The 19,668-nt window shown below is 42.0% G+C and overlaps 1 protein-coding gene across 1 annotated transcript in view; it reads right to left on the reverse strand.

Moving 5' to 3' along the window:
- CHST13 (carbohydrate sulfotransferase 13) overlaps nt 1–19,129 on the reverse strand; it is a 68,121-nt gene extending 48,992 nt beyond the window's left edge. Inside the window, exon 1 of the mRNA XM_042450002.1 lies at nt 18,653–19,129. Within this exon, the coding sequence (XP_042305936.1) occupies nt 18,653–18,752 (100 nt within the window). The 5' untranslated portion in view covers nt 18,753–19,129. The remainder of the gene's footprint in view (nt 1–18,652) is intronic.
- Between the last annotated feature and the right edge of the window lie 539 nt (nt 19,130–19,668).

Consider the following 19,668-nt stretch of genomic DNA (forward strand, 5'->3'; position numbering starts at 1 on the left):
ACCGAAAAAAAAAAATAAAAAAAACAAAAGGCACCAGATCTCATCTGATCTTGGAAGTTAAGCAGGGTCGCCTGATAGTATTAGGGATGGGAGACCACCACCAAATGCTATATATTTCAGAGGAAGGAACTGGCAAACCATATTCATTGACTAAACCCTATGCAACTCACGATGTTTGACATAAATCAAAGGTGACTCGAAGGCAAGCATGCACGCACGCACCCACAACTCCATTTTACCATAACATTACTTACAGATTTTATTCATGTCTATGTTAAATGAAGCATGTGTGTTCAGGCAGGTTTTATCTATCAGTCCATGTTTTGCCTTAATGTTTACTATTGTTCCCCTTCCATTAGCCCCCAAGAAGGTCATTCAACAATTCTCAGTTGAACACATTGGGCTATATTCTGGAAAACTACCAATACCAACTCTTGGTTATTCACTTCCCTTGTATGTACACAGCCTCTTTTGTTTTTATTAGCAACTCTGTGCCTGACCTTGACTTCGCTTGATCAGCAAGCAAACATGCCGGCTGCGAGAGTTGGCTAGATGTCATACGCCCGTATTCCAGTTTAGGAATATTAAGTTATTTTATTTGGAATTCATGGGAAAAAAGATTAAAAAGTATAGGCTGCTATTGTTAACTATTGCTAGAGATCCATTTTTGTGCCTGAACCCACCAAAGACACAGGCCATGGGCTATAGTCAAACCATTGGTGCAGCAGATTGCAGTGTAAACAGGTTTCCACTTTTGTAAGGAAGGTATCCAGGACCACTTTCCCACATGAAGATAATAGTGGCAACCAAATGAATGATAAATCCATACCCAAGAATGGCAGTGACTCTGGCTACTCACTCCATGCCAGAGTAAAAACCACCTGTCAATGGCCAGCTCTAGGCCGGGCTATCCATTTCTTCAGTGCTATTCCGAAGGTCCTCTGAATCAAGGTTATTATAGGTGAGTGGCTTTAAAAAATTGCCTGTATCGAGAACTTATTTCCAAGCCACTCCATGCTTGGCAATGAGGACTGATGCTGAAAAATTAGACGTTCTATTGAGTGTGTCTCTGGATAGAGGCATGCACCACAGGTAAACTGGTGGGATTTTGCTTTGATAAGATGCACAGAAATTGGTCTTTCCCATCACTGGAGGCCTTGTCACATTATAAAACAAACTCGGCAGGCAACAAAAAAGATATGTGTTTTTTTCTCCTCTCTCATGACATTGTTTCTCTTTCATTCTCGTCCTGTTGTACCAAGGGAGAGGGTCACTAAAGTGTCAAAACAAACAAACAAGCTTCATTTAGATACCACTTCATACTGCCTAAGGAGTGTCTAAGCGGTTTACAATGTAAGCTAATTGCCCCCAAACAACCTGGGTACTCATTTTAGTGACCTCGGAAGGATGCAAGCCTGGTCAAGTTTGAGCCCTTTTGCTGGTCTTGAACTTGCAACTTGAGTTTTGAGTGAGTGGCTGCAGTACAGGCATTTAACCAGTGCAACCATTTTGTCTGGTTAATACATCCCTTGGTTGGAGCCAATTACTTCTGTGTTTTGGTAGAGTATCCAGCATCATTGCTGGCACTAAATAATGTGAAACACCAATGGATCTAAATAACTGATGGATTAAGCTCTGCAAAGAGCCACTGAGGCCAGGTCTACAAGGTGAGAAATAAGGAAGCAGAGTCCTGAGGTGGTACACTTCACAATTTCAGATTATAGATGTTGAATCACACACTTTAGAGCTCCCCCCTGAAAGAAGAAAAGGGGAAAAAAGCAGCAACCACTACATGCCCTATTAACCCTAATAAAAAAAAAGAAGTTATTTCGACCTTGGCTCTTCTACTGATTTTCACATTTTACCTGTGCCTGATTAGTTCTGAATAAGACATGAACCTTGTATCAGGCTCTACCACTTCAAACAGGGAAGGGGGGACTGTTTATGCGACTGATACTCTCCATAGGAAAAAAAAAGTTCCCTGCACACAGCAAACAAGCACCTCTAGGAGAAAGCTACAAAAATGTTCTCCTTGACATGCAGTTTTCTATGAGTAAGGATTCTCTTCCCCTCTGCCATGGAGGACCATTCAGTTTATTAGCCCCCAGCTGCAAGCCAATGCATATTGCCCCAATATAATTTCCCTGGCTCACAGAGAACTAAGCTCAAATTCTGCTCAAATAACAGCCAGTCAACATCCAGCTATCTGGATGTCTGCACACCTGGCCCAGAAGGATGTCCCAGAGAAATATGCAAGCCAAGTAAACTGTTTTTGTGGGCTCCTTCAAAGTCATTTTCATTTTAAATTCATTGGGGATCCATCTACCACCCCTAGCCAAACACTCCAAAGAAGAGAGATAGGGAGCGAGAGCCCTGAAGATTTTACCTGCTATTAACTCATGCAATGAAAAATCCAGACACTAGTACAAAGGTTTGCCAAATTTCACAGCAGAAGATTGCAAGACCAGACTGAATAAGCAACTAACCAAGTCTAAGACACGCTACCTTGTTTCCAGAGCAGCCAGGTGATAAACTACCACATGTGGGCTTAGAAGAACTCCATTTTGTTTTCTGCATACCTATTGCTCTTGCTTTGTAAGTTAACCCACATTTCTAACCTACCTCCCCACCATACGAAGTTGTTTCCACATTTCTCTATCCATTTTCAAGGCAACTACACTTATTATTCCGAGGACATCGTATATTAGTCGGAATACCACTATGCAAAGGGATCTTGCAGTAACTTTGAGAATAACTGTGAAAGAAGTTGTAGCATGAGCTTTTATAGATTTGGTCTACTTCCTCAAATGGTCTAATTCCTTGTAGACCAAGTGTAGAAAAGCTAATGCACAACAATTTTGCAGTTAGGGCCTGTGCAGACCAGTCTTAAGGCTGGCCTGGGGGCGGAGTCAAGGTGTGCGTCCATATGATGCACACCCCGACTCCCATCCATGCAGCGTGCCACCATGCACCGCACCACATGGTGTGTGGTGTCACAGTGTCCTCTGGTGCTGGTAAAGCCGTGGGGTGGTAGCTACGGGGCCCTTTCAGGGTGCAAAAAAGAGCCACTCCCTTTTGCACCCTGGATAGGCCAGATTGGTTGCCGCACCAATGGATCTTAAAGGGCGGTCTGCACAGTCTCTTAGTCTCAAAAAAAGTACTGGAAGATAATTTTGCACACAACATATAATATTCATCTACAGAATTCCAAAAATGGTCTCTCACATTATAGCCTTAACGTAGCCTCTTAGCTTTGGATGGGATCAGCAGCCTATGGAAAAGAGCTACTATGCAAGACTAACCTAGATGCATCTGATTTTTAGTGGGAGCTGTAGGGAAGGTATCCAAAGCTTTAAACCATATCCACCAAAATAGAATCAATACTTTGGACAAGTCTTTAAATGTCAGACTAAAAACCTAGTGAAGAGTCACTGTAACATTGTCATGGAATTCTGTGGCTACCTTGGCTCATATATCACTGCCCTCCTCAAAGCTTGTTGTGTTTATCTGTCTTCAAGTTGACCTCTGACATATGTCAACACTATTCTAGGGTTCTTGGCAAGATTATTTATTTATTGTCAGTTGAGGCTGCCTTGCCTTTCTCTAAGGGCGAGAGTGACATGCCCAAAATTACTCAGTGGGTCCATGGCTCAGCAGGGATTTAAACCCTGACTTCAGAGGCTAGTCCAACAATGAGACTACTATGCCATGGAAAAGCAGTGCTAAAGTCTGCTAGATCTATGAAGCTTACATCACTCTTCCTTCAGTCTCAAAATGCTAGACTTTTTGCATGTGAAAAAAGACAGAAACAGCACTGGGAAAATATTTGTTTTTGTTGTTGTTAATTGCTGACCAATTGACTTTGACTTATGGTCACCCTATGAATGAGAGATCCTCAATTCACCCTGTAATCAACAGTTCTGCTTAGACACTGCTGGTAGGGGTTTCCCACATCAGGACTGGAAAACATAGTTAGAAATAGATGTTGTTTGTATGGGAAACACCCCTCCCCTTATATGAATAAAGGAATCATGGCAATGCATAACGCATGCCTTATCAGGAACAGTTGCGTCTTGTTTACTGTATATTCACCCATTTCTTTACATGGTGATGCACAGGTGGTTTTCAAGCTGGCATAATCAACCCTGTGCTTTTCAGAATAAATGTTCCCACCTGTCCTGCCATCTACAAATGCCCAGACAGTTCACGTTACCGCTTACACATCACCCACTAAGCTCCAGGACTCCAATGTCACATACGTGAGAAAACAGATTTCCCTGATGATGTATTGCTCATTGCTTGGCCTTCCACGGGAATTTGTGCAGGTTGGTTGGTTTGTTTCTTTAGCAAGTCTGCCTCCACATCTGGAACTGATGGATTCAAGCCCACCATAGCAATCTTATTATGGGGAGATGACGTACAGCATCTCTTTCTCACATTCCAGCATGTCCTCAGCCTTTCTTGCCTGAGCAACTGGAGAAAATTTCACTGCATTTGAAATAGAAATTAGGGTCCAAAACACATTGTAGAAAATCCAGTTTGAGACCGCTTTAACTGCTCTGGCTCAATGCTAGAAAATTCTGGGAACTGTAGTTTTGTGAGACATTTAGTCAGAGAGCTCTGGTGCCACAATAAACTACAATTCCCAGGATTGCCTAGCACTGAGCCATGGTTGTTAAAGCAGTCTCAAACTGGATTATTTATGCAGAGTGTTTGGATCTAGATCAGCAGTTAAAATGCTGAAGTGTTAAAATAAAGAAGTTCCAGAGGGGTGTGTGTATTAGGGATCCCAAACAAGGTACTCAGGATAATTACTGAACTAAAAAGTGAGGGTTCTACTATGAAAACATGCTACAAAATATTAGATAGCTTTTAAGTAAAGTTTCACTGGTTTTTCTGCAACAGATCTGACACTGGAGCAAATGGAATGTAGCTCAATTTACGTGTACTACCAGTTTAAAACCATATTATAATATAGTGCTAAAAAAAACTGTACATTAATCTGCATATCATCCCTACTTTATTGGGCTGGTCAGAGTTTGAATAAACAAAAAAACAAATACCAGCTCTCCCAACCGCGTCGTTCTTCCACTAATAGCTTTTTTCCAAAGCCTTGGTTTAAAATATGTTTTTGGAAAGTCTGTGGTGCCTTGAAATTCTATAAAGGGAAGTAAATAAGAAGCTGATGCAACTTCCACCATCTTCTTTAGCCTTACCTTATTTATACTCAAGAGACCAGTTTCTATTGGGCCAAAGAAAAGGGAGGTTTAGATACACAAAGCTGCTGGCGAGCATTTTGCTGTAGCATAACAGCACACGTAGTAGACCTGCTGCTGCTTTTTGAAGATTAAACAATAATGGCCTGGGCAGGTAAATGAGTGATGCCAGAAAAGCAAAGCAAGGACCTAATCAATGTACAAAGGGATTTTATAGCATTTCCCAATTCTGGCTGCCCAAGAAGCTTTCCAATTAATGAGGTATAAAATTCATGGCAAGAGGGAAGGAGCTGGTTTTAGAGGAGCTTTTTGATCGGTCTCGACCCATGGCAACCCTGCTGATGAGACTCTCCAAGACCCCCTGTCCTCCACTGCTCTGTCCAACTCCTGCAAACTCATACTCGTAATCTCTTTAGCTTTAACCCATCCTAAACACAGCAACAAGATAGCACAGTGAGAACATGCGCAGTGGAAAGAGAGAGAAACACACAAGAAAAACAAACACAGTTGTCTGCTTCAATATTTGCAATGCTAAATAAAGAAATGCTAACAGAAATTTACGCTTCATGCAAGCAATCATCCAGTCTTAAAAACCCCAAAAAAAGTTGTTTCTGCCTCACCACATCAACAACATTTCAAAAAAGTCACACTTTAGACTGCAGAAAAGCTAGACTCTTCAGTTTTGCCCACCTGGCTCACAATTTGGTCCCTGACAACCCAGAGACTAAATTCTTCAGTCGTCTCCTCCATCCAGTTTGAATGGCAACAAGGCTATAGCTCAACTTTCCCTTTCTTGCATGTGTCAATTATTTTACTTCCTACAGAAGCTGACCCAAATACTCAAAGCAATCAGTGGAGGGACATAGGAAGAGAACTTTGCCAATGCCTCTGTCACTGTGTGTGTGTGGTGTGTGCAAGTTGCCTGTTTGTCCTGATAAATTTCATAGCATTTTCTTAGGCAAAAATACTCATACGTGGTTTGCTTTTGCCTTTCTCTTAAATATTCCTAAAATCCTTTCACTCAGTTTGTGCGCAAGAAAAGTAGTTGATATCCAAAATGTCTCTAAAACAGGGTTCAACCACAAGGAAACAGACAGGGTAAAGTGAATAAAACGTAAACCTCCTCCACCACAAGGAACACAGTAGATGCATCTTTTATTCTGCTGCGTGCTACAGTTAAGTTCACAAGCACATACATAAACTCTCAGTCTACCACATTCATTTGGAACAAACTGTTTTTGAGTCTGCTACTTTCCACAAAATCCCTCTCACTCGGAAGAGACACATTTGCTGTCAAAACGACTAGCCCTGTGCATGCTTTGAAACTTAGGGAAGAATAAAAGGTGCAGAATGCAGTGTGAAGCTTACTAGCATCAAACTGTTCCACTGGACTGAGCCAAAGGCTCACATTCAACAGAAGATGTTGATTTAAATTTATTTTTAAGGATAGCCAGATCCCCTCTGCCACAGTAAGAAAACAGAGGTTTGAATCCCCAATAGGGATTCTAACAGAGTACTGGAAAGTAATTATGGGAGAAAGGGACGAGTGTGTGTGCTTAAATGGCCACATCTACAACACACTGAATTCTCTTGTGAACACACACAGACAGCATTTTCTTCTGACCATAGTGGACATAGAAAGAGTCAGAGGACCACAACAAAGGCCTCACTAGTCTACTTGGACTCTCTGCTTCCGTTAGCAGCAAAATCTGTGCTTTTTAAAAATTATGCTGCAAAAAACTAGTGAGGACAACTAATCTCCTCTAATTTTTATCTCTGATTTGCTCTTCATGCATGTTCAGTGAGAGATTCTGGAGGCAGCTGCTGTTACCTTGCCTGCTGTAGACAGATACACATGTCTTTGATAGGATCAAGTGGGAGCACAGTCTCACACTTCACTGTCCACAGGCTTTTTAAACTGTAATTAAGGTTGGTTTTTTTTAAAGAATCATTAAATATGAAAGTCAGAATCAGACTGTCATAATATTTCTGATCTGTATATATGGTTGTGGAAACCGGACAGTAGAAAAAAGCTGACAGAAAGAGGATCAACATATTTGAAATGTGGAGCTTGAAAAGAGTTCTATAGATATCATGGAATACAAAAACACCAATAAATAAGTCAAAGAGCAAATCAAGCCCCAACTCTCCCTACTAGCCCAAATGACTAAATGGGGCTAACATACTATGGACATGTCAGGGATGCAAACTCAGTAGACAAAGTGATAATATTTGGTAAGATAGGAGGTAGTAGGAAAAGAGAAGAAACACATTACAAGTGGACAGACTCAAAGAATCCATGAACAGACTTTTATCCTAAGCGGCTGTTAATAGCAGAGTATCAAGGAAGGTCACCATGACAGCCCTTGTGACGCAGTGGTTAAATGCTGTACTGCAGCCGCTCACTCACAAACCATAATGTTGTGAATTCAGTTCCAGCCAGGGGCTCCATGCTTTACTCAGGCTTGCATCCTTTCAAGGTCACTAAAATGAGTACCCAGCTTGTTGGGGGCAATTAGCTCACACTTTGTAACCGCTTAGGGAGTTTAAGAGCACTGATAAGCCGTATAGAAACTACTTGCTATTGCTGTAAGTTGAAGATGGCTTGTCCCCATCTTCAAAAACGGAAAAAAGAGGATCCCAAAAATTATTCCAGTTAGTCTGACATCAATACCAGGAAAGTTCTAGAGCAGATCATTAAACACAGAGTCTGTGAACATTTAGAAGGCAATTCCATAATCACAAAGAATCAACATGGGTTACAGAGAAACAAGTCATGCAGCAAAATCTTATCTCTTTCTTTGATAAATTACCAGCTTGGTAGATGAAGGGAATGCTGGATATAGTATATCTTGATTTCAGTTAGGCCACTGACAAGGTTTCCCATGCATTCTTCCAAACAAGCCTGTAAAATGTGGGCTAGACAAGGTAACTGTTACACGGATTTGTAACTGGTTGACCGGCCGAACCAAAAGGTGCTCAACAATGGCTCCTTTTCATCCTGGAGAGAAGTGACCAGTGGGGTTCCACAGGGTCTGTCCTGGGCCCAGGGTTATTCAACATCTTTATCAATGACTTGGAGGACAAAATTGGGGGAATACTTATCAAATTTTCAGATGACACCAATTAGGAGGATAAATAGCTATACTCCGGACAGGATCAAAATTCAAAACGACCTGAATAGACTAGAAAAGCTGGGCCAAAGTAACAAAATGAATTCAACACGGAGAAATGTAAGGTCCTGCACTTAGGGCGGAAAAATAATTGCACAGATACAGATCAGGGACACCTGGCTGAGTGAGACTACATGTGAAAGGGATGTAGGAGTACAAGTAAACCCCAAGTTGAATATGAGTCAACGTGTGATGCGGCAGCTAAAAAAGCCAATGCAATTTTAGGCTGCATCAATAAAAGTATAGGTCTAGATCAAGGAAGTAATAGTGCCACTGTATTCTGCTGGACAGGCCTCACCTGATATTGTGTCCAGTTCTGGGCACCACAATTTGTGGAGAAACTGGAGCATGTCCAAAGGATGGCGACTAAAATGGTGAAGGGTCTGGAAACCATGCCCTATGAGGAACGACTTAGGGAGCTTGGGATGTTTAGCCTGGAGAAAAGAAGGTTAAGAGGAGATATGATCCCTGTTTAAATACTTGAAGGGATGTCATATTGAGGAGGAGCAAGCTTCTTTTCTGCTGCTCCAGAGAACAGACCGGAGCAATGGATGCAAGTTGCAGGAAAAGAGATTCCACCTCAACATTAGGAGGAACTTTCTGACAGTAAGGGCTGTTCGACAGTGGAGCAAACTCCCTCAGAGTGTGGTGAAGTCTCCTTCCTTGGAAGTCTTTAAGCAGAGGCTGGATGGCCATCTGTCGGGGATGCTTTGATTGAGAGTTCCTGCATGGCAGGGGTTGGACTGGATGGCCCTTGTGGTCTCTTCCATGATTCTATGAGTCTATGATTCTATGAGCTTGTATGCACATGCACCTAATCTAAATGGCACATTGAAAACGCCTTATTATGGAGGGTACAGCCAATTCATTATCAGGAACACACACACAGAGACACAGAGAATTCTACCTGTACATAGGGTATTTTCACATTACATCAAACACATGAGATCCAAAACAGTTCCATAGTCTTGCCACTTGTTTGGTTGAGATGTTTTGTGCATGTTTCATTACCATATTACTTGTGTATAAGTCAAGAAATTAGGTATAGACACCAAATTGCTCAAAAACCAGGGTCAACATACAGGGTCAATATGGTCCTGAGCCTCTCCCCAGCCAGACTTCCTCCATGGGAGAAAGCTCAGCTGAGGAGAGGCTGGAAAGGGCAACTGATCACAAGAATTCCACCTTAGTACCTACTTATTCAGCTAGTTCCTAAGAGTTCCTTCTTGTGTTTTTAAAATACCTGTGAAGATATTTTATTAATTAATTCACAGCAGCAATAGGCTGTTGGGTGCCTTCCAGATGTTTCTGGACAACAACTAGAGTCCTGAGTTGGCCATGCTTGGTTACAGTTTAGGAATTTTATTCCAAATACTGGAGGGTAATAGATTGTCTACCCTTAATTTAGTACAGGGACCATTGGTATCCACTGGGGTTTGGTTCCAGGATCCCATGGATACTAAAATCCATGAATGCTCAAGTCCCATTTATACAGTGGAGTAGTACTTAGTTTCCCTTAGATAAAATGTCAAAAATCAAAGTCTGTTTTTGAAATTCCTATTTTTAAAAAATTTTCAAACTTGGATGGTTGAATCCATAGTACGGAGGGCCAACTATTTATGTGCACACAACATTAGATGTAGTAAATATGTTAATAGCAACTTGTAAGTAAAGTCATAAAACTTAAAAGTTTTAAAAGATTATTAGCCCATCTCCCTGCCCATATTAGTCAGTTTTTTGGTTCACTTCAGCTAAGAATTCAACAGTGTACTTTTTTGCCGTTGATAAAGCCCTACCTGTTGCCATGAATGGCAACATGAATGGCAAGATAATCTGTGAGAATTATTGCCATTTTAAAAAGCTTTTTTTTTCTGAAAGAGACTGCAATTTTCTTTGCTGGAAGGTCATGGCTTCAGTATGGCAGTGAATGCCACATCTTATGTTTAAACTAATGAGAAGCTATGTGTACAGCTATGCTGCCCACGTCAGGTTACCAAAACCAACTGAAAATAAAAACTAAGATTACTTTTAAAAACATAACCAGAAACAGGAAGTTGTCTCTGAAACTTGATGGCTTTACAAGAAACTTGTGAGGTGTGCCCTCACTCTCAATTCTTTTTAAAAATTTTGCACAGTAATACAATTAATTGTATTAACAAGAACTGAAATAAAGAACTGAAAGAACTTCATGAACTCAAAAGTTAGTTACATGTCCATCAGATGACACAAGAGAATAAGATGTTAAAAGTTAGCAGAGATAATATATATTTTTTTCAAGCAAGCAAAAAACCTACTCCTCCAGATGCAGAACATTTAAGAACCTAAGAGTCCTCCTGGAACAGACCAAAGGCCAGCATCCTGGTCCACCAGGAACATCTGAGAAGCCCATAAGAAGGAGCAAGGGCTTTCATCTGCCATTGTACTTTTGAGATTGGCATTCATCTTGAGTACCTGGAGGCAGGATACAACCACTGTGACTAGTGGCCACGGGTAACCTAATTCTTCATGAGCGTCGTGCCTGCTCTCCTTTCAAAACCATCCGAGCTGGCTGCTGTTATTATATTTTGTGGCTGTGTGAGGAAGTAATTCCTTTTATCTGTTCCAAATCTCCCACTATTCAATTTCACTGGATGACCACAGGTTCTAGTACTATGAGGAGAAAACTTCTCTCTATACACTTTCTTCACATCATGCATTATTTTACATTCTTATATCATGAACTGGTAAAACCAGCTCTAAGCATTCCTTGCCTAAGAAAACCCTACAAAATTAATCTGGTCACCATGAGTTGACAGGTGTCTTGAAGGCATACAGACACACCATGTGCTGTTTATCTTGCTGTATTTCTGTGCTATCAACTCTAAATGTTGCAATATTTCTTCCAAGGGAAATTGCTCCAGTCCCTTGATTAGTTTGGTTTTCCCTTTCTGCACCAGCTCTATCTCCTGAATATCTTTTTTGAAGTGCAATGATGAGAAAAGTACAAAATAGCCAAAGTACACTTGTACCGTGGACTAGTGTAATACAGAGACGGGCCAAAGTGTGGACCATGGACTGCATACATCCTCCATGTGACCCCATCCCAAACGACATGCCAGTGCAGGAAGAAGAGGCAAAAATGACTTTCCCTCACTATTGGCAATCTTCAGAAATGGTTTTTTCAGGGTCACAAAAGTCACCATCCAAGACGGATAAAGCCTTCCAAAACCAAAATGCCCAAATCAGCATTTCTTTCATTAATTTTTTTCATTCACCGCTTCCCCAGGTTCAGGCCTAGCATGGGTCACTGAGGTGAAGTTACCCCCAGATCCACCAAAACGGCTCACCCCTAGCATAAAGGTATCATGATACAGACTTTTCATAATCCAAGTAATCAGTATGTCCCCTGGGACACCCTTTTCCACATCTTTGCTGGCACTCTTAAGGAACTGTAAAAAGGTCAGTCAGACAAGGCTTGCCTAAACAGAAGCCATACTAATTCTTGTTCATCAAGGCATCTCCTTCTACATGCTTAATAACTTCAGCTTTAAAAATAAGCTTTCACCAATTTACCTGAAACAGATAGTAAGCTTACCAGTGTACAGTTTCCAGGGGCTAAATCCAGTATACGTCATACTTAAAATAGTCCTACTGAAATTAATGGGACTTATTAATCATCAGTAACTTAAACCACTGGTTTCAGCTAGCCTATTCTAAATGTGACTAACATTAGATTTAACTCCTTTATCTCCTTTTCAAAAAGACAAAAACAACCAATTGATGTCAGATTGGCCACTTTGCAGCATTCTACTACAGAAGCCAAACTTAAGGATTCATTACATATTTTTGTTGGAATTCCTTAAAGAACTCTTTGACAGATGCTATCTGGACCTGAGACTTGTTTGTTTTCAGATTGTCAATAAATCTAAAATTTCTAATCTCTTGGGACTACAGTGTGCCTCTGTTCCTAATTCTTCCTTCTGCAAAATTACAGCTCAGAGAGTTCACTGGAACCTAATCCCTAGTAAGTATGTGCAGGAGTACAACCTTGTACTGCTTGCAATGGGGCCTGGGTTGCATCTTTTTTCTTTCCAGATGACATACAAATCATCAAGATAAACTGGAAAACAGTAACGTCTACAGATACAGTTGGAATGCACTATAGGCTTTACAGAAAGCTGAAGTACCCTTCCAGTAAATGTTATTCAGGCCTCCACAATAAAATTTAATACACAAAGGGATCTTGCAGCACCTTTGAAAAACTGAAGCTGGTAGCATGAACTTTCACAGTTTTGAGCCTACTTCCTCAAATACAGAGTAGTTTTTAAAAAAATGATGCAAAGATCAAGATGTTCTTATTTGGTTTTGCACAATTCTTTTTGAATCATCCTGTACATCTAAGGAAGTACACTCAAGTCATATGAAAGCTCATGCTACCAGCTTCTGTTTTTCAGTTAGTCTCAAAAGTGCTGCAAGAGCCCTTTGCATATTAAATGTTAATTCAAATACATCTGAGGAAGTACCTGTACTGTAATCTCAAAGGTGCTCCAAGATCCCTTCGCATAGATTTTTCAGACTAACAAGGCTATGTCTTTGAGTAAAATTTAAAGTCAAATAATAGCCTCCTCTTAGGAAGTAAAATGGAAAGGTCACCTTTCAGTCCATAGTGGCTAAAAAAAAAGTAAGGCGGGGGGAGGGGGTTATCAAGATTTAGGGCAATGTAGTTTTGGTTACAACTGAAAATGTCACAGGAAATAATAGTACAGTATATTGTTGAATCATAAAAATGACACAAAAACATTTTTGAGGAAGGGGAAGTAACCTACTTACAAGAACAAAAGGGAGTGAAATTGTGACTCTCCTCAGTTACACATTGTTTTGTTAAACAGCCCAAAATGCTCATCAAATTAATTAGTGGATTAATCTATTAGTTCACTGACCTCGGGGCTTTAATATGCTTTAATTAAAGCAGGCTCTTTGTGAACTTAGTTGACCGCTGACAGCTCTAGTATCAATCTTCTGAATTTCATGGTCCAATCTGTACTTGTTAGACAACTTCATAAAGTAAAACGATCTGTCTTTGTTTATTAGGCAAAAGGATGGCTCTCTTAAATACCACAGTAATGTAATCAAGAAAGTCAAAATCCAGGGCTGCAATCTGATGCAGATTTGCCTTGGAAACAGCACTACTGAACAAAGTAAGAGTTACCTCTCAGTAAACATACATAAAATTGCTCTGTGTAAGTCACTGAAACGCTTGTTTTTCATTATGAAGATTTTAGTCTGCACTTCCATCCTCACTCCTTAAGACTGAAAACCTACACACACCTACTTAGAAGTAAGGCCATTTGAATGAGTCTTATATCTGAGCAGACCTGCAGCAGATATGTTATACGTGTGCAAATGTCCCATTAAAGTCCACAGGTGCATTGTTTTCCACCTTCAGAGACTCCTCATTTGTTGTCCCCTTGGAGGGTCTTCTCCTCACAGCCTTCCAGAACCTTTTGGATTCAGTCCTGTTCCACTTTGTGGTGTTGTGCCTTCAAGTCATTTCTGATATATGGCAGACCTTAATGGTGACCAGGATTTTCTTGCCACAATTTGCTCAGAGGGGGCTAGGCATTGCTCTCTTCTGAGGCTGAGAGTCACCAAGTGGGTTTCCATGTTTGAGTGGGGATTCCAACTCTGGTCTTCCAGAGTCTTAGTCCAACACTCAACCACTACACTACAATACATGATAGGTCCTGCTGTCAATCATTTGCTTGCCTGGGATTGGCAGACTGGGAGGTACCAGTCTGTTATATAGGAGTGTTTCAGCTCACCTCTGTGTATAGTGAGATTTTGGTCAATAAACCTCTTATCATGGAACCATTCTGAGCTGAAGTTTAAAAAAGTGGGGTTTTAGCTCAACTTCCAGAATCTTCTATGCATCATGACCAGAGGCCATGCTGGCAAAGAGATTTGGTGAATCAAAAGCACTTTTCCATATTCTATTCTATATGCCTCAGTGCCTTTAATAAAGTTTTAAAGGGCAAGCAATATAGTGTTTTCATTTTATAATGTTTAAATGCCTTTTTAACAGTGTTTTAATTTGTGTTTTTAACCTGTGCTTTTAAATTAAAATTGGTTTAATTGTTTGCTTGTTTTTAACTTTTGTATTAAGATTTTTTTAAAAGAACTGTATCATGTTTTTGACGTTGTGTGCTGCCTTGGGTTCTGTACTGGGAGAAAGGTCGGATATTAATCAATTAATTATTAAATTTTGCCTTGTTTTGTCTGTGTTCCACCCCACTAAATAAAGGAGACATGAAACGGAGTAAGTGGGTACCAGTTGTTTAAAAATAAAAGCCTTGTGAGCCTCAGTATAGAAGGGGTGCACCACTACAAGAACTGCATTAGGCACACCTAGACTGCTGCCACACTGCAGAATTAAAGCAGTTTGACACTTCTTTCATTGCCATGGCTCCATCCTATGGAATCCTGGGATTTGTACTTTGTTGTGGTACCAGAGCTCTTTGACAGGGAAAACCCACAAAACTACAAATCCCAGAATTCCATAGAACTGACCACGGTAGTTAAAGTACTGTCAAATTGCATTAATTCTGCAGTGTAATGCAGCCTTAGTCCTATGCATATTGTCAGAAGGAAGTCCCACACTGTTGACCTGGGCTAGACAACTATAGTTCACTTCCTTAATGGCCAAGAAAATATAACCTAGAAGAAGCTAGTTGATCTTGGATCCAAAAGCTTCAGTGTTGGTTCTACTTCAGTTACAAACTCACTGCATCCATGTCAAAAACAGCTTTTGAACAGTTTTGTTTGCAGTGAGCATACTCTGCATTTCACATCCTCCTGCAAAAACGTACATCGATAAGGAGAATGATGTTAGCTCAAAAATATGTAATATCTCAGAGTGAATTCCCTTGGGGCTATTTCCTTGATTCAGCTTAAGAGGGATCTCCCAGCAAGTTGGTATTTGCTTACCAAACTATTTCACATAACCAGCAGAGTACTTCAGTTCAGAAAACATACCATGCAAAGCTAACTGAATGTTTCTGTGAGGAGAAGGCTCAGTTAGTTTCATAGGATGATTCCTCTTAAATGAATTAAGAGGAATTTTTAAAAATGGGTTTAATTATGATCCCTCAAGGACATGGTTCTCAGGCACTCAAAAGTATTGTCTATCACCATTATTATGCTTCCTTGAAATGATCGATTTCTTGTCTTCCTTGTGCTTCCTTGAAATTCCTCGTGTTTCCTTAAAGTGATTGAAATGAATAATGATGTTCAAGTCCCATACCAAAATTAGAAGGCGTTGACACATTGCCTACTTAGCTGACCCTTCATTTGCCAAAGGAAAACCAAACAGCAAGACTTGGACTAGAGCTTTTCCCACAAGGGCCCTAAATGAAGTTTTTGTCCCGGTGGAGGTTGGTTCCACCCGACACAACCTTTTTGCACAGTTCCATCAGGTAAAGGCCTCTTTGTATCAAATGTCCTCCCAGCCCTTGAAGGAAAAAAAGCTGCTGAACACCAATGATAGTGCTGCTGTTTTAGGGTCCAACCTGGCCAAAGATAACCATTTTTATTAATTTTAGTGTGAACACAAGGTTGCTAGCTTTATTTTCTCCACTGGGTCAGTGGACCCAAAAAGGCCTACCTGACAGCTCCCAGAATCCCAGACTATTGGCCAACATTGCTGAGGCTTCTGGGAGATGAAGTCCAAAATCTCTTAAAGGACACAGTTTGGGGGCCTCTGGTCTACACAATCAAAGGCTTTTGTATAATCTATATAGCATAGACTGATTTCCTTTTTAAATTCTTTGGTGAACTCCATTATCCAATGCATGTTGACCATATGATCCCTAGCACTTTTCTTTTCTTGAACTGGGCTTGGAGATCTGGCATTTCTTGGTCAATATATGGTAAAAGTCTATGTTGCAGCATTTTGAGCAACACTTTGCTTGCATCAGAAATTAATGCAATGGTTCTCTGGTCACTGTAATACCTGGTGTTCCCTTTCTTGGGGACTGGAATGTATATGGAGTGTTTCCAGGCTGTGGTTCGTTGTTTTCCCCCCCATATTTGTTGAAAGAAGACTAGATCCTGTCTCTATTGGTATGATTTTCATTCCTGGTGATCTGTTTCTCTCAGGGAGTGAGTGGAGCTTCCACGTCACTTTTGTAAATTGGAGGTTTGTCTTCATATGGTTCTTTCTTGAATGAATGTGTCATCCTTTCATTTCTTCTATATAATTTTTCCGTGGGTTCATCTACACCGTAGACATAATGCAGTTTGACACCACTTTAACTGCCATGGTTCCAAATTACAGAATCTTGGGAGCTGTAGTTTTGTGAGACACTAGCACTCTTTGGCAGAGGCCAAAAGCCTTGTCAGACTATACATCCCAAGTTCCCACAGGATGGAGCTGCAACACTTAAAGTGCTGGCAAGCTGTATCATTTCTACCGCACAGATGCGCCTGTGTGTTATTTCCATCTTTTTTATATATAGGTTTGTGTGCATGTGTAAGAATACACATTATTAAATAGCCTGAAGAAATGACAATATTGCACCCAGTGTCCATGACTCTCTCCTGTTTCTGTCGTTGTTGTGTGCCATCAAGTGGTTTCCAACCCTTAGCCAAACCTTATTACAGAGGGGTTATTTAGCAAGTTTCTTCAGAGAGAGTTTGCCTTTGCCATCCTCTGAAGCTGAGAGAGTAACTTGCCCCAAATCAACCAGTGATTTTCATGGTCGAGTGGGAATAAGAACTTTGTTCTCCAGAGTCACAGTCCAATGCTCAAACCACTAAACCACTGGGAAACTTTTCTGCATGTGAGGTTACTGCAGCACAACTAAAAGCAAAAGAAGCTGTAGTAAGAAAAACTGGGCAAAACTGTAGGGGAAAACTGACCAAAAAAATGGCTACAGCCAGCATAGTGTAGTGGTTTGAGCACTGGCCCACATCTCTGGAGACCAGGGTTAGAATCCTTGCTGGAACACAAAAACCCACTGGGTGGCCTTGGACAAGTCACACTCTCTCAGCCTCAGAGGATGGCCATGGCAAACCCCCTCTGAAGAAACTTGCCAAGAAAGCCTCATGATAAGGCTCACCTTAGGGTTATCATAAGTCAAAAATGACTTGGAGGTGCACAACAACAAAGCCATTTTCAGAATGGATAGTGCGGTGTAGTGGCTTGAGTGCTGGACTAGGACTCTGGAGACCGGGGTTTGAGTCCCAGCTTGACCATGAAACCCACTGGGTGACCATGGGCAAGTCACACTCTCTCAGCCTCCTCAGGGGTAGGCAATGGCCCACCTCCTCTAAAGTAACAAATCTTGCCAAGAAAACCCCAGGATAGGGTCACCGTAAGTTGGAAACGACTTGAAGACACACTAAAACAACAAAGTTCTGCAGTGGTTCCTAAACTTTGGTCCTCCAGATGTTTTGGATCCCACCTCCCAGAACCCTTGACATCTGGGAGTCGGAGTCCAAAATCTTGGACACTTAAAATTTGGGAATCATAGCTCTAAAGAACAGCACAGGTACCTCCAAACCAGGGCTTTGAAATCTCAGGTATAAGAAAGGCAAAAGCCTTGGGCTGCATCCACACTGGGGAAATGATCATGCTTGAGACCACTTTAACTTCCCTGACTGAATGCTGTGGAATTCTGGGAAGTGTAGTTTATTCCAGCACCACAGCAGGATGGCAGTTAAAGCCCTGCAAAGCTCTCTGACCAAGGTGACCAGTGCCCTCACCGCAAAATGTAGGACACTCTAACAAACAATGTAGGGCATGACCAAAAACAAAAGCTGAAAACACCCAGATAAATATAAATCCATGCTCCTTAGCCAAATGGAGGGCATTTTGAAATTTGACAGAAGAAAGTTGAAATGGAGGACGTGTCCTGGAAAAGGAGGAGGATGTCTCTGGTCCAAAACACACTCCAGAAATAAAATGTAGCTGGACTGCAATGTCCAGAATGCCTCACTTAAAACTGCATCCACACTGCAGAAATAATCCAGTTCGGGAGCACTTTAACTGCCCTGGTTCAGTGCTGGGGAATTCTGGGAAGTGTAGTTCTGTGAGACATGGAGCCTTCTCTGGTGAGAGAGACAGAGAGAGAGAGCTCTGTTGCCACAATAGACTACAATCCCCAGGATCCCCTAGCACTGGGCCAGGGGCAGTTAAAGCGGTCTCAAAGTGGATTATTTCTGCAGTGTGTTCTGGACCTGATCTATATATATATGAAAGGGAGGGAGTGTGAAGGAGTCACTCACCTGGGCTGAGGCTGCTCTGGAAGTAGAAGAGGCAGAGGAGGAGGAGGGAGCCCAGGGAAGTGGCCAGGACCATCCGGGGGAGCCCCCTGCTTTTCCTCATCGCGGCCTCCTCCTCCCTTCCACCGCATGCCCCACACGGCCAGAGGCACCACTGCTACTACTAGGAGTAGGAGTAGTACTCCCAGGCAGCAACTCCTCCTCCTCCTCCTCCTCGCCTCATGGCCACCAAGAAGAAGAAGGAGAAGGAGAAGCCCTCTGCTGCTGCCTGCCTCTCTCTCTCTCTCTCTGCTCCTGGAGAGGCGGCTCTAGGCTCCCCCCATACTCACACCCCCTACGCCGCCCCAGTGCTGGGCCTGCCCCGAGGGCAAAGGGAAGAAGGAAGGAAGGAAGGAGCAGAGCAACAACAACAAGAAGAAGAAGGAGCCTCTGCTGCTGCTGCCCCTCAGCAGCCCTGGCTCCCTTCAGAGGAGGACTGACTGACACCCAGGCACCACAAAATGGAGGGAGGGCCTCCCAGAGAAAAGGTGGAGGAGGAGGTGGCCAGAGAAGGAGCTGCTCAGAAGACTTCATGGAAATGCATGGTTCTCACTCATGGAGGACGCTTTGGAATCCCTCCTGCAAAGAAGGTGGAAATGGAGGACAGGTCCTGGAAAAGGAGGAGGACATCTAGTCAGCCTGACCCCAGGGCAACTCGGATACAGAGTGACCAGAGGTGGTCTTCCTTCCACGATGTGTCTGTCATACATTTCTATCTTCTGTCCTGGAGGGATTCCCAAGTGTCCTCCATTTTGAGCATGGCTAAGAAGCATGGATTTATATTTCTATGAAGTGTCACATCCTCCATTTGGTCACACCCTCCATTTCCCCCCATTGTCCTCCGTTGTGGTTCTCACATCTGGTCACCTTAGGCTCAGAGGTCCTGCATTTCCATCTTCTGTGGCAACCCCATGGGCAAAACCGTGGGGTCGCGACCCTCTCTCTGGATAGCAATGCTCATCAAGATTGTGACGTGGCAG

Source organism: Sceloporus undulatus, chromosome 2 (assembly GCF_019175285.1).
Source record: "Sceloporus undulatus isolate JIND9_A2432 ecotype Alabama chromosome 2, SceUnd_v1.1, whole genome shotgun sequence".
NCBI lineage: Eukaryota > Metazoa > Chordata > Lepidosauria > Squamata > Phrynosomatidae > Sceloporus > Sceloporus undulatus.